Genomic DNA, 15,209 nt, shown 5'->3' with positions numbered 1-15,209 from the left:
GCTTGCGGTCGAAGTTGGGTCTTGGTCTTGGATAATTTTGGCGAGCTGGTGGTGATTGGAAGTGGGATGGTTGAGAGTTATAAGTGTGATGGACAGTGGCTGGTGGGAATATCTAGGAGATGAAGGTTAATATGTAGGCGGTGATGCTTCGTATATGGGCGGAGGTGTTTGATATGTGGGAGGAGGTGTTTGATAGATAAGTGGAGATTTTGGACCTTGGGCCACCATTACTACCCCAACATCTCTCTTATTCGATATGCTACCTGATTGTAGTACCTTATTTGTGGCTTGTAGTACCTCGAAGTTCGTTACCATCCCGCTCTTGATTCCTTCTTCGATTCTTTCTCCAAGTTTGATGATGTCAGAGAATTTGTAATTTTCAATAACCATCAACCTTTCATAATATTGCTGATCCTGTGCTCTGATGAATAATTTATTCATCTGTTCTTCGTCCAAGGATGGCCTGACCTTGGACGCTTCCGACCTCCAATGAGTGGCATACTCACGGAAAGTTTCAGTAGGTTTCTTCTTAAGATTCTGAATGTAGAAAACATCTGGTGCATTCTCAGAATTGAACCTGAACCGCTCCATGAAATTCGATGCCATACTTACCCAATTGGACCATTTCTTGGGATCTTGACTGATATACCAAGACAAAGCATCCCCAGTAAGACTCCTCATAAAGAGCTTCATCTGTATCTTTTGATCTTTCCCGACCCCGAGAAGCTTGTCACAATAGGTCCTTAGTTGAACCCTGGGATCACCTGTATCGTCGAACATCTTGAACTTGGGAGGTTTGTACCCCTCAGGCAGTTCCACATCTGGCTGTATGCACAGGTCTTCATAGTTTAAACCTTCTATTCCTCTGTCGCCTTGAACACCTTGAACTCGGTTTGTTAACTTCTTAAGTTCTTCAGATATGTTTTTAATGAGTAGGTCCTTCTCGGAGGATTCCGGTGTATAGGAGATTGGTTGGGTAGAGTAAGGTACAGTTTCCACATATATAGGGTTGCTTTGATGGGTGCCAGAGACTTTGGTGTAATGATGTTCATTGGTGGAGTTTTCGGGATCGGGAATGGGTTATGGTGTGTTTTGGGGAGTGTGGTAAGTGGTGGTTGGTAGGTACTGAATTGGTCGATGGTGATGTTGTGGCGGTATTGGTAGTGGATTGAGATTTTGGGGTGGAGTTGCGTATTGATTCGGTGTGGTAGGATTTTGTGGATGTTGGTTTTGTGTGTTCTGGGGAGGTATTGGGTTCTTTGGGTTCTGTTGGTTGATGTCAGGGACATTCACGGTGAGTGACAAATTTGCGAAGTTGGGAACCTGTTCGAGTTCTCCTTGCAGTTCAAATATCTTTTGTTCCAATCTCAGGACTAGATCATTTGGGGCCAGAGTACTACGGCCATCTGAAGTTTCTGCGTTCTCAATATTCTCCTTTCAGACACCACTTAAGTTGTCCATTTTTGCTTTTCCTTTACCTTTTGTGTTGCTTGGAGGATGAGGAGGTAGAGGGCCTCTAAATCTAGTGTGGTATGCTGACGAGGCCAGTATGAGTGAACCAACCTAAGGGGATGAGAATAATAATAGTAAAGAAAAAACAAAAAAGGTAACAAGTCAGTGAGGATCCTGAAATATTTGCAGTATTTAAACACATTTTGCGGAAATGTAAATTCGTGTCCTACCTTAGGAACCTCGTTGTGCCCGAAGTAGGCCTAGCGACAAATAAATTTGGAAAACTTTTAATGCCAATAAATGCTTCATTTCATAATAAAAAATATACGAATCCCAAACGACACTACGATAAGAAAATAAGTCACTACTGGCACTTGGCCTTATTACATTTTTAGGAAAAAGCAAAAAATCTAGCCAATTGGGTCCCAGAAGGACCTTCCCCAGATTCGATCTTCTGGACTCCATCATATAGATCCCCCAGCTTGCGCAGCCCCAACAGCAAGTAGGCTCTGGCCAGATGTCCTCCTTCAGCTCCTTCAGCGTTCTGACAATTTTCAATCCTTTTTATGACTTTACCTTCCAGCTCCACTATTCCTTGCTCCAGATATTCCAGTTTCCTATTGGAAGTGACTGCTATTTCTTTTCATTTCTTGATCAACCTCACATTCCTCTCATGCATTTCCCTGTGCTCATTCTCAGAGTTGTGGACCCTCTTACGCATCATGTTGTATTTAACTTGAGCTTCAACTTCCTCATCTATGATTCTATTCCCTCGACCGGCCCCTAGTGTCACCATTCCTTTCAGATTGTCCTCTAACCATGCTGGGTAGAGAGGCTCACACCCTTTATGATACCTATCTGGATCAATGGTGCTCTTCTCCATAATAATTTTGTAGTGCCACATGTGTTGAGCTTAGCACTTGTAAAGGACGTCGTCATCCTAAAAGTCTGCCCTGAAATGACTCATCTTGACAACCCTTGGTACAACCTATTTCCTGCCTGCTTGCCTCATAACTTAGATAGGGACATAGGGGTATATCCCTCTTAACCCGATCAACACCAAGTGCGGAGCATCCCTGGATCTGATAATGAATTTGTCTATTGGGAACCATTCAAACATCCATTGCACCTGATCCTCGGTCAGATTGTCGAAGAATCCTACCCATTCTTTAGCAGTTTCCAGCTGAGCAGACCTGTCTGGAATGTAAGTCATCCACTTGGGGTGATGGAAGGCAATATGGTCGTTCCAAGCCCTTCGTGGAAATCCTTGGCGATAGTGACCCTTTTGGAAATGCTCCAATAACCACAATTGCAGCAACAAGTTTCAACCCTCGAAATGCTTGACCCCTCTTTGACAACACTCCAGAGCCCTGTAGATGTTAGCTAAGATCATGGGAACTATGGTATATGTCTGTCCATTAATCCCTTCCATCAAAGTCTTGGCGACCATGGCCAACCTAGTGTGGATTCTTCCCTTTTTCATTGGGAACACTATTAGGCCTAAGAAGCACACAATGAATACAAACACTCTGCGGTGGATGTGACCCAGAGAAGTGAGAGATATCTCATCATGGTAGGTACGGAAAGACTTGCTATGGCCATACCTATCATACAAGTATTCAAAAGGTATGTAAGACTCCTTCAAGCACACTAGGTCGGCATTCTTCTTCAGCCCCATCATCTTTAAAAATCCCCTGCCAATACGGTTTTCTGGTACCAATAACCTGGGGCTATCCCAAGTCAATCCCGCAAGCCCTCCAATTTCTTCTAGAAGCGGTGTCATTGCTATGTCGCCTAAATAAAACACAGCCTTTTCACTATCCCAGAATAAAGTGGAAGCCTCGATCAACTTGTTGTTTGGCTCAATATCTAGAAAGGAAGGCAAGTTACCAAGGTACTTTCTCACATGTTTCTTGTCACTTGAGGAAAGGTCCTCCCACCAATCTAGCAGCAATGGTGGGATGTTGCTAACCATATCGAATCTGGGGACCTCGTGCCTTATTTTCTGCAAAACAAAAAGGTTAGGCCTTACCCCCACCAGACTCGACTATTTATACATTTATAATCAGCATATCGGCATTTAGTTCTCCAAATTAATGCACAGAACGTGGTTGTGTCCGTTGGGATTATGAAAAACCTGATGGAATTTTGGATAAGGATTATCTTAAAGGATCATTATGTGGATAACATATTGATCCGACTAGGTTTGACCATGATTCATGCACAATTTTAACCAGAGTAAGGCTACTATGGGATTTTAGACTGGTACCCTCAAGCGGACAACTTGAGGGGGAAGGCACGGAACCGTCGACTGCACCGCTGTTCGATTGGTTTTACCGTAAATATGCCTTTCTGAATTTAAGGGTAGTAAATAGGAATAGTGCAACCACTCATTAAAGTTTTGCTCTAGGATTTGATACGCACGAGTAGAATATGATGTGGAGCATGAGTTGTGCAGCAATTAATAACATGTAGTCAAGTATTTGCATGTAGAAAAATAAATACAGTATTTAAATAATTGAAAGACAGTTACAGGAAAAAGAAACAAAAAGACAAGTCAGTTTTAGGGATAAAGGATCATAAATACTTAAAAGAAAACGAACAGTTAAATACAAATAAGGGAGAAGGGTACGTGACAAAGCATGCTTGGACTAATTCATAAAAAATAAGTTCGTTATGGTAAGAGCCTAAAGGTATACCCAGTAGAGTCGCCATTCTATTGCGCCCCCTTTTTCTTGCTCCCTTTTATGGGGAAGAAAAGGTCCGAGTTTTGACATTTATGGGGTTAATAACTCATTTCCTTTTAGGAATTGGGTATTTTGAAGAGTCGCCACCTAACGGATTATGGTGTGTTAGGGCACCTAGAGCGATTAACTCTTGAATTGGTTTGCATTACCAGATATTTAGGGTAACGGCTCGAAATAACCTTTAGGGGAAGGTGTTAGTCACCCCTCTCAATCCACAACTATGGGTCCCGGTCGAACTTATGCTTATGAATTATTCCGTTAACGAATAAGTAATTGAAACAAATATATGCAGATAAGGCACGTTGTACATTATATGACTCAAATAATAAGACAAAGGATTTGAACAAGTTGCATAGAAACGTAAAGTTTTAGGCGAAGGGAAATTGGGAATGAGGGGTCCTAGGTTGGTTAGCCTACAGGATCACCCCACAAAATTCCCGGTAAACACTCCTCAATGAGGGAATACACGTGACATTAGCGCGTAGTTATCATATCCATATCTACCCATTCCTACCCCTTAGTGGTTATTAAAGCGAGTATTGGTTAATGATCTCTATGCGTGCTGTTACCCGTCCCTTCTTAATGGTCCTGGAGGAATTTAGGACCTCTACCTATGGGCAGTTCTAGACAAACCCTTAAGGTTTAAAGGAGAAAATACTAAGGTGACAAGCAAGAACACATAGGACTCTTAGCAGTTAAAAGAAGGAAAGAGCAAATAAGAGGCTCAGTTTTACCTCCACAGACAAAGTATGGAACCAACATGACTCAAACACAAATAAGGGCAATATTGTCGAACAGTATCCTAAGACATGATGTCTAGGTGAGTATCAGAACATAAGAGGCATGCATATTTATTTTATAACTTAGAAGGAGGGGCTCTAATCAGTTTGCCTATTGATTTAAGCATGTTAATCATTAAGCAGTACACATAAAGGGGCAGTTTCCAGCTTTATAAGAAATTGGATTACCTAAGGCTTGCCTAGGCGTAGGATAATGCACAATTGTTATCCGAACCATGAAGGAGTGATTTTACCTAAAAGCATGGTGTTCTAAGTGTTACAAAAATATATGGATTATTACTAGTTTATTTAAAACCGGATAATCAAATGTGGAGCTATTTTTTATATATTTCGTAATCAATAGTTTACACTAGGTGTGACTGAGCAAGTACGAATGAGATCCTAAATCATGGTATCTAATATGCACGTATAAATGCAGAATGATTACAGGATACACAGAATTCCTAAAGCATGATTTTTATTATGCAGAATTTCCTAAAGTAGGATTTCTAAATGCATAAGAGGTTACAATATTGTAAAGCATGCAGTCAAATGTGCAGGAGTAGCAGTTTTATTTTAATGCCTAGAAACAGGATTTCTAAGTGATAGCAAGAATGTCAAAACGAGATGCTGAAAACAGTATACCTGCAACCTAGGAGCATGGTATCTAATGCATGAATAAACCAATAAACCTCAAGGATTCAAGAATCGAAAAATAGTACTAATATTAACGGAAATAGTATAAACTTCCATGAATAAACCAATAAATGGAGTACAAACATGAAGAACCAAATCGGAAACCTTAATAAGATATTACTAGGATGAAAATCATAAAAATATTGTAATTAATCGCAGCATATTCATGAGAATCAAACATACAGACAAATCGAATGAACAAACAGTAAAGACGAACTCAAAATCCAAGACTAAAGGCAAAAATTAGGGGTTTTCAACATGATGAATCAGATAAAAGAAAAACTTAAATAAACTGTTTAAACATAGTAAAAATTATATAATAATACTGAAAATCAGAGACGAAGAGGCGTTTTGAAAAATCAGAGAGTTTATCATGGAAAATAGCAAAAATAACTCAAAATATACTCACATCTATGGTTGATCGGAAAAGTCAAGAGATGAGTTAGGGTTTCAGAGAGAGATAACCCAGAGATAGAGAGATTTCGGCTTGGAAGCCATAGATCTAGCCGAAAAATAGAAAGATCTTACTCGGACGGGCCAAGGTGGCCTGAGAACGGCGAGAATCAAGCCATAGGTGTGAGTGAACAGACACTGGTCCCTTGAGGACCTCCGAGATGGCAAAAATCTGGCGTGTGGGGGAGCCATGGAGGCTAGGGGAGGTGGTGGAACCACCATTGATACCGACGAGCCAACGGCCGGCGAGTAGGAGTCGTGGTTATGCAAAGAGCTTGAGAGAGTGTAACGGCGGAGTGAAAGAGAGAAAATGAGGGTTTGGGCTTAGTCTATTAGGTTAAATTAGGAAAAGGGGGATCTGGACCGTTGATTAGAAATGATCAACGGCCAGGATCCGGGCAGACTTGGGTCGAGTAGAATTTAGGTTTGGGCCTGGGGTATTGGGCTGATATAATTGGGGTTTTGGGGCTGGTTTAATTAGGCTAAAATTAAAATAAAATGGGGCTATTTATTAAATACCCAATTAGATTAAATGAAATAATTTATAAAAATAACTGATAATTGTACAAAATGAATTTCATGCATAGAAAATAGCTAAAAATGATTACTTAGTATTTAAAAAATACAAATAATTAATGTCCGATCAAAAAATAGTATAGATTATATGATTGGGCTATAATTGCAATGTTATTGCAATTATAGCCAAAAGATGCCAATTTGGCCAATTATAAAATAATTTGACTCAAATAAGACCATAAATAATACATTAAATCAAGAAATGCTTTTGAAATTAATTGTGATGCAATTTTGTAATTATTTATTGGGAAATAAAATGCTAGATAAATTAATAAAAATCTAGGAAAATTGTGGAAAAATATCTATTGCTATTAATGCATGATTTTGAAGGTATATATGCAATTTAAAAATATTTTGGGAAATATTGGGTATCAACATCGTCCAGGGAAAGTTTGGACAGCTCGGGTATCGAAGCCCAGAGGTACAAACCCTATTAGGTAGTACTTGAACTTAAAAGGCTACGTCCACCCTAGAAATGGCTCAGAGACGTCTGAAGCCCGTAATCAAAACATAAGGCCTTCAAAAATTCCAAACCTATTCAAAGTCTACCCTTGGAAAAACCATAATTTAAAAATATCTAAACAAGCACTTCGGGGAAAGCTTCGATCATACCAAGCCACCACGAGTTTCAAATAAGATTACATCGAGAATGAGTCTTGTTTGAACCTCTGAACAAGACCTTATTACTACGTTTTATCCAGTGCGAAGGCATTTGAAATCTTTGCAATCATAAAGAGGAAGCCAAAAGAAACAAGCTCGAAAATTGCCAAAGGGAAAAAAGCCTTATATACATTCCAATAAAAGTCTTTAAAAAGGCAAACGATAATGGTCTCAACAAAATAAACAAAATACAAAAACAAAGAAAAATCCATAAGGAACCTAAGCATGATCTTTACTAGAGCCCGCCTCGTCACCGGGGTTGTTGGGGTCTTCTCCATCCTCGGGTTAATCGGAGCCCTCAGATCCTTTGTCATCCTCGAGGTCAGCCAGCTTCTTGGCCTGGGCCTTGAGCCTTTTAGCATCTTCGATCTCGGCCGACAGGTTGAAAACCCGGGCATGGACCTCCTCGAGAGCCTCCTTTTGGGACAGCCATTTCACGTACTCAACAGTAACTTTCAAATGATCCTGGGCTGCCTCAGCATCGTCCCTATAGTAGGCCACCATCTCTTCAGCATCATCCCTGGTTATTTCTGACACAGACCTCACTGATTCAAGCTCTTTGCAAAGGGCATCCGGTTCAGCAATGGTCGAGCCCTGTTGAGACTGGAGGTCTTCAATTTGTTGAGCCCGTGCTTCGGTTTTCTCTTTTTCCACTTGGAGTTTGACCTCCACCGATGCCAGCTACTCCCGGGCAATCTCCTTCTCCGAATCCAATTGCTCCATTTTTCCTTTACACCCTTCGACCATGGCCTTGACCTCGTTCATCTCGGCTCGGAGTTGGTTGATCCGGTCAACCTTCTGATAGCCCTATGGGCTTTGGCCATTAGTCGCCATGTCTAACTCATCATCACTAACTTTAAAGATCTTTACCTATTCCACTAGGTCGGCATGTTTCTTCTGAGCCGCATCCAACTCAGCCCGGAGACTCTTGACTGCTTCTTCGCGTTGCTCGCTGAGAAGCTTATACATGTCCTTCTTCTCAATAAACTCCTTGACCTCATTCTCGAGCTGGTTAACCTCAGGCCGGTACCAGAGAAAAGTTTCATGATGAAGTACCGAGGCCTGCAAAAATATAAAAAGGAAAAGGCATAAGAGATATCAAAAACTAAATTCGAAGATGAAATAGTGTAATGATGCCATACCCGGTTCAGCGCCTGTTGTGCTTCATTGAACAAGCACGACATATCCACCTCGTTCATCTTTGCCTAGTCTTCTTTGGTTACCAGGCACCGGAGGTAGCTAGCTACTCCAACAGGGGCGGAAAGAACCCGGGAATCCTTTGGGATAGTGATGATTATTGACCGCTTTTAGCCGGGATCTATGCTCGGGGTGGGGAACTGATTGACTAATTTAGGGCTCGAGTTTAGCTCGCCGACCTCCAAAGATGGGTTTTTCCTCTGCACCTCCAAATCACCCAACCTGGAGAAGCCTTCCAGGGCGATTGAGTACACACCTTCAAAAAAGGAACAAAGGGGATTGTCAGCACCATGAGCCCATTCGTTAGATTGCTCCTTTGTCTCTTGGGCTTCGTCGAACATAGATTTTGTGAAAAAAGGCAACCCCAAAATTTCTATGACACCGGGCAGAGTGGAGCCGACGTCTCGAGAGGTCTCGGCCCTTACCTCTACACCAGCCTCTCGAACCTAAGGGGGATTAGCCTCCATTGTTTCCCCCTCGCCTACCACCTGCTCTATGGGGAAAGATGGCTCGCGGGCCATAAAAACATCGCCTTCTTCGGGCTCGTCCCTGAGCCAAAAAAGCGAGTCCGAGTAGGGCGCTCGGGAGCTGGAGCTCTCCTTCAACTTGCGGACCAACCGTCTCCTCGGATTTTTCTTCTCTGAGCTCGGGGAACTCAGAGTCCTCCTTCTTTTCTTCTCTCCTACTATTGCCCAGGGCTGTCCCGGAGCAGAGGGATCAACGGACAGGTCTTCGCCCCTACTAAAGGCCTAAGCTCAATGGTCTTAAGCAAGCCCGCAAGAAGAAAAGAAAGAAAAGGATCTTACCTAATGTTACTTATCCGAGAAAGAGATCTCACCGTGAGAATGGGCCTCCCAATGGCCCTTCGAGAGCTCACGCCGTGAACGCTCAAAATAAAGCATCTGCGAGCAAATGCCCTCAATCCACTCCTTCAGGCAAGGAATGGCATTTGGGACTCGAGCAAGGGCTACACCACCACAAATACCGATGAGGAAAAGGGAAATAAAACATAAAATTGACATCTAAAAGAAAGTATGCTTACGTGATACATTCCACTTCTTGGGGAATGTCCTAAATTTGGTAGGGATAAAATATGCGGTCCTCACCCAGACAAAGCATCCCTGCTAGCCCTGATCCTAATCCTCGTCGTTGCTTGAAAATGGGCTTTGCTACTAGGGCTCATGAGCTTTATAATCCCTCCCCTCCTCTCGGAAAAATTTGAGGACTATACAAGCGGAGTATATGATCAATGGTGAACAGTGAGAATTCGACTTTATTCACAAAATATCAAAGGAGGATTACGATCCTCCATAGCGATGGATGAATCTGACAGAAGCATACGTCATACCTCTTGTAGAACTCGAAGATAACCGGGTCCACCAAGCCAGTGTGAAAAGATAAGTGTAGACACTCAAATACCCCTCCACATGGGTAGTAATGTTGTCGTCGAGACCGGGGATTACTATGTCCTTATACGCCCAGCCACAGTCCTTTTGAACTACAGGAAGGACAGCCTTGGTGATGGAGCAGATGTACCTAGATACCGCCTCGCATCGGCCTTGCACCTATGAAGGCTATTTGGCCTTAAAGTTGTTCGCGACCAAACATCCCCTGAGGATGAACATTTTCAAGGGGGCTCGGCTGCCAGTTCATCGATAGCCGCGCCCGAAGCAGACTTCTTGAGGACAACCACATCGGGGGTGGTTTCCTCGACTTTGGTGGACGGCCGCGAAGAAGAAGAAGCGACCTTTTGAGGAATAGTCATGGAAGTTTTCACCATTGTTATCTGGAAAATGTTTGAAAAAGTATGAAGGAAGGTTGGGAGACAAAGGATAAAAGCTTGATGAGGAAATTAAGCATGCTGGTTTGGGTTGAAGATAAATAAGGACTTGTAATTTGTTGAAAAGTCTTGAAGAATGAAGGTAAAAATGCTGGGGTATGAAGAAAAAAATAATATCTTGAAGATTTGAAGGTAGAAGCTTGGTCCAAAGTAAAAAATGAACGAAGGATGGGAGTATTTATAGGGGCTTCTCACTGTTTTGCGTCCTGCAATGGCCTGCCGACGGCTAACACGCATTTGAAGTCATTATGACGTGACTGACAAGACGTTTCAGATTCTTTGTTGTTTTCTGTTACGGCGTATTGAAGAAGGAATCAAAGAGCTCATATCGTTTTCGTAAACTTACTCTCCGAGAAATGATGGGACTATCTGTATACGGGTAAAACCGAGCCTATGAGATGCCTCGATTTCTAATAAAGTAAATAGAGCAAGAGACGTAAAGGCAAGGAACCGGAATCGAGGCAAGGAGCCCCTCGATCCGGGGTCCAGGCTAAGCACTTGCCCTCGGGAGTATCGGGGCCATGGCCCCTAGGTCCGGTTCGAACCCCAAAGGCCTCAAAGAGCATTACCAGACAATCAAGTACGATCAACAAAAGGCCATGATATTCGTAATCGGACGGATATCACGGCGTGAATCTCGGAACGTATCGACAGAGATCCGGTAATTAGTTAAACAGAAGATTTTTACCTTTTATGAAATTGTACTTAGAATAGAACTCCCCTACTATATAAAGGAGATCCGATTATTCATTAAAGACATTGTAACATGCATATCAAGGCAATACACTATTATTTTCTCTGTTATTTAAGGATCTTACTCTTGTTCATCAATTCTTCGTTATTGTGAGTTCGGGATCAAGGGCAGATATTTCATTAAGGTTGTTGTTGAGTCCGGAATCACCCCCATAAGTGGTTTGATAATTTATTACGTCTTTATTTGTTTAATCTAACACAATTTATCGTTTATATTGAATTAATCCGCATATCCTTAAAAGCACTTACAAATTTAACTGTTATCTGTTTTTTTAGGGTAAACAATACTTATTTGTATTCAATATTTACACTAAATAAATGAATACTAATCTTTCACTTACACTTATGTTAGTGGAGGTTTAATTGGACTCCGTCTTGTAATATGACCTATTAACCATGGGACCATTTTTGGGGAGGTCTCAATCTCTTGGACATCTTTTGGATAAATATCCTAGAGTAAAATACAAGGATATTTAATCATTTATTTGAGCATGCACAACATTCATCACATTCCAATAATTAAAAATAATCTCTCTTTTAAAGACTAGTTCTTGTAACATTTCACCTTATTGTTCAAAGAATATTAGTGAAATATTAAAAAGTTCGTGTTTCTATAACATTTCAATAGTTACAATTAGTTTCACTTTCTCTTTAGGACAAGACTAGTGTTTATCGAGTTTGTTCATTAAGATGTGGGTCAAAGGGTAAAATTAGTTATAGGTCTCATATACCACGGAATGGAAAAGAACGTGTCCATTCGCCAACTCTTGCGTATAACACGTTCATTTCTAGCCCCTCCATAATAATATTTTACACCTCTCTCTCTCTTCTTCGTTTTGATTCTTCCTGCAAATTAATTTTCCGATAGCCCCCAAATATTTCTTAGTTTGATTTCGTGGTCTGCTTTGTATCGATGTCGGTAAGTGTGTAGCTCGATGTTCTTGTTTTTTGCTTCTCTTTTTCGTTTTCGTTTTCGTTTTCTTCTTCTTTTTGTTGTTGAAAATTAGCTGATTTATTTTTCCATTTGTGACTTCTTGTTCTATGATCATTGGCTTTCATTTGTGGACCTGATAGAAGTAAATAAATAAATGGAAATGGTAATTAATGTTTCTAACCTCTCTTTAACTAGTAGATTTATATGACCTGTAACTTTTAATTTTATGGCAATATATCCATAGGTGATAAATATTCATGTTGTTTAGAAAGTGCAAGATTCTTCATCCCCAAGCAGAAAAATGGAGGGGAAAAAAAGAGAAGAAGATCCTTTACTTCTTATGTTCTCTCGACTTGCTGATCTTCTCTAGTTGTTTATAATGAAAGGTTAAGACAGTGCAAGTGAGCAATGTTTCTTTGGGTGCTAAAGAGCAAGATATCAAGGAGTTCTTTTCATTCTCTGGGGATATTGAATTTGTTGAGATGAGAAGGTTAGTTTCTTTTGAGCACTCAACTTATGTTTGCATAAACTTTTAGTACGTTTATGGAAAATGTCCCTATTGAGAATATAAAAGCAGCCAATTACAATGCCAGCTGATTGATGGTTTCTTTTATCTTCTTTTATAGTGATAATGAGCGATCTCTAGTTGCTTATATCACGTTCAAGGATCCTCAGAGTGCAGAGACGGCAGTTCTTCTTTCGGTATGTTTGATTTTTCGTTCTGTTACTAAGTTTCAACAACTGTGACTCTAATTCATTTAATGCTTACCTCTGTTGATGAAGTACTGATTTTTTTTTTGAAGGAATCAAATTTCTATTAGCATAATTTATGACGTTGTGTCTTTGAGTGTACAACAATAACTCTGTAAAAGGTACAAGAATGCTGTATCAGTTAATCTCGCAAGCATCCCTTATGAAGAAAATATACAAGCTCCTAGTCCTTTTTTTAATCCTTCCATATGTATTACACTCTGTTCCCTCCGTGTGGAGTGTTGTGTTGTTTTGTGAGGTGAAACGGAATGGGAAACTTGAGGTGTCCCACTGTCACTATTGTAAAATTGTAAGAGTAGCATCGAGTAAGTTGGAGGATGGTACATATTATTGTGCATGGCAACTTTTTCTTCCATTGTTCTTGGTGTGGGAGGGGAGGGTGGAGACGGTTTATTAGGCAGATCAAGAATTTGGGATATGCCTCTGGGGATTTATCTATAACCCCTAAACAGCAAAATTATGCTTTCAGTTTAGTCCGAGCACGTTGAGGTGCTGAAAGTCTCAAAGCTCACCAGTGTTGCCAGAGAATAGTGCAAAGTAGTCAACTAATCATCCAAGCCTAGATCCATGTCTCTTGCCTCTTGGCTTAAGGATCAACATAGCTTCAGGGGAAACTGCAGTTTGAAAAGTTAATGGACTATACTGCATTTAGCTTAGTGTAAAAAATGGATGAGTCTTTTGAAATGTAGCAGTTTTCTAGTTGTAAAAGTTAGTTTGGAAAAAGGAAGCACATAATCTTATAAAGATTTTATTGACAATTTTCTCTACTTTTAGAGTTTTAGTACTAAAGTCAGAATTACTAAATGGTGTACCTGAAGGAATACTTGGTACACATTGTTGTCTAGAATGAAAAAAAGAACAGAAAGGAAGTAAGGGAACTGAAGCTTTATAGTAGATATACAGATAAAAGTGACTGCATCTAAGCATAAGTGTAGCTGATTGTGTACTTAACTTGCATGCTTCTTGGTTACAAGGATAACATATTTCCAATTCTAAATTTGTTCCTGACCACTCCGCTTTGGCGATTGATAAGATCATTTTGCTGTTTCTTAGGGAGCTACAATTGTTGATCAGTCCATCACAATAGCCCTTGCACCCGAGTACAAGCTCCCACCTACAGCTTCAGTGTCACCACCTGTACGTATAACTTCATTTTTTTAAGCAAGGTTTTTGGTTTCATCCATCACAAGATTTTCTGTAAAAGGTGTACCTTTTATATCTGCAGCCAACTGGAAGCACCAATATACCTGCTGCTGGTGGATCAGCTATTCAAAAAGCGGAAGACGTCGTCAGCAGCATGTTGGCAAAAGGCTTTATCTTGGGCAAGGACGCAGTTAGCAAAGCCAAGGCATTAGATGAGAAACACAAGATCACATCCACTACTTCAGCCAGAGTTGCTTCTTTAGACCAAAAATATGGCCTTAGCGAGAAAATCACTACGGGAGCAACCATAGTGAACCACAAAGTAAAAGAAATGGACCAGAAGTTCCAAGTGTCCGAAAAGTCAAAATCTGCTTTTGCAGCTGCTGAGCAGACGGTTAGCAATGCTGGATCCGCGATCATGAAGAACAGATACGCTTTGACGGGGGTAACTTGGGCTGCGGGTGCTTTCAGTCGGGTCACTAAGGCTGCCGGGGAAGTGGGACAGAAGACGAAGGAAAAACTGGCTAAAGAAGAAAAGGGAAGAAATTCAGCTAAAGGTTATGTGCAAGAACATGCTGAGTCCCAAACCGGAATCAAGGAACCTACCATTGAGTCCCAAACCGGAATCAAGGAACCTGCAAATGACTCCCAAACAGGAATCCAGGAACTTACCGTTTCTTCTCTTCCCCCAAAAGCTTAACCTAAAGTATTTTTAAAGTAAATGCGCAATTTACACTAGTTTGTTATTTGAATTGAGCAGGTCGATATATATGGTTGATCAAGATGTGTTATACATGGAATATTCTATACGTTGGGACGTAAAATATTATTACTGAATTGGCTTGAGTTCATATGATTAATGAACTAGTCGCTTTTAATCATTATTTGAGGATATTAATTTTCATTAGTTTTTGGGTTTTTATGAATTCAGATTCTGGAAGTGGCAAATCGCCTGAGATTCTGATGTGTTGTTTGTCCATAATTGTGAAATTGATAGAATTTAAGGGTTCACCAAACTATACGGAGAACCAGGTTCTCTATTTGTTTTCACAGGACACACGCACACTGCAGTAAGTAAATGACACCGAGGAATTTTATGTGGAAAATTCTCAGCTCATTGGATAAAAAACCACGACCTACCTTTGTAGTATTTCAACTTCACTACTGAGCAACTTTAGATTACAACCTATGTAACTTAGGAATTAACC

At 40.7% G+C, this 15,209-nt stretch overlaps 1 protein-coding gene across 1 annotated transcript; it reads left to right on the top strand.

Annotated features, from left to right (window-relative positions):
- The first annotated feature begins 11,881 nt into the window (after positions 1 to 11,881).
- Positions 11,882 to 14,885, top strand: LOC107810139 (binding partner of ACD11 1-like). The gene is made up of 5 exons (XM_016634879.2): positions 11,882 to 12,072; positions 12,474 to 12,577; positions 12,714 to 12,789; positions 13,912 to 13,995; positions 14,084 to 14,885. Exons 1-5 carry the CDS (start codon positions 12,067 to 12,069, stop codon positions 14,699 to 14,701), a joined length of 888 nt encoding a protein of 295 aa, XP_016490365.2. The 5' UTR covers positions 11,882 to 12,066; the 3' UTR covers positions 14,702 to 14,885.
- Positions 14,886 to 15,209: the final 324 nt, after the last annotated feature.

This window comes from Nicotiana tabacum, chromosome 8 (genome assembly GCF_000715075.1).
Source record: "Nicotiana tabacum cultivar K326 chromosome 8, ASM71507v2, whole genome shotgun sequence".
NCBI lineage: Eukaryota > Viridiplantae > Streptophyta > Magnoliopsida > Solanales > Solanaceae > Nicotiana > Nicotiana tabacum.
This window is presented reverse-complemented; position numbering and strand designations above follow the sequence as displayed.

Coding starts and splice junctions, on each gene's coding strand:
- LOC107810139 (XM_016634879.2), top strand. Junction 12,790..13,911: donor AGACGGCAGTTCTTCTTTCG/GTATGTTTGATT, acceptor GCTGTTTCTTAG/GGAGCTACAATTGTTGATCA. Junction 13,996..14,083: donor CAGCTTCAGTGTCACCACCT/GTACGTATAACT, acceptor TTATATCTGCAG/CCAACTGGAAGCACCAATAT.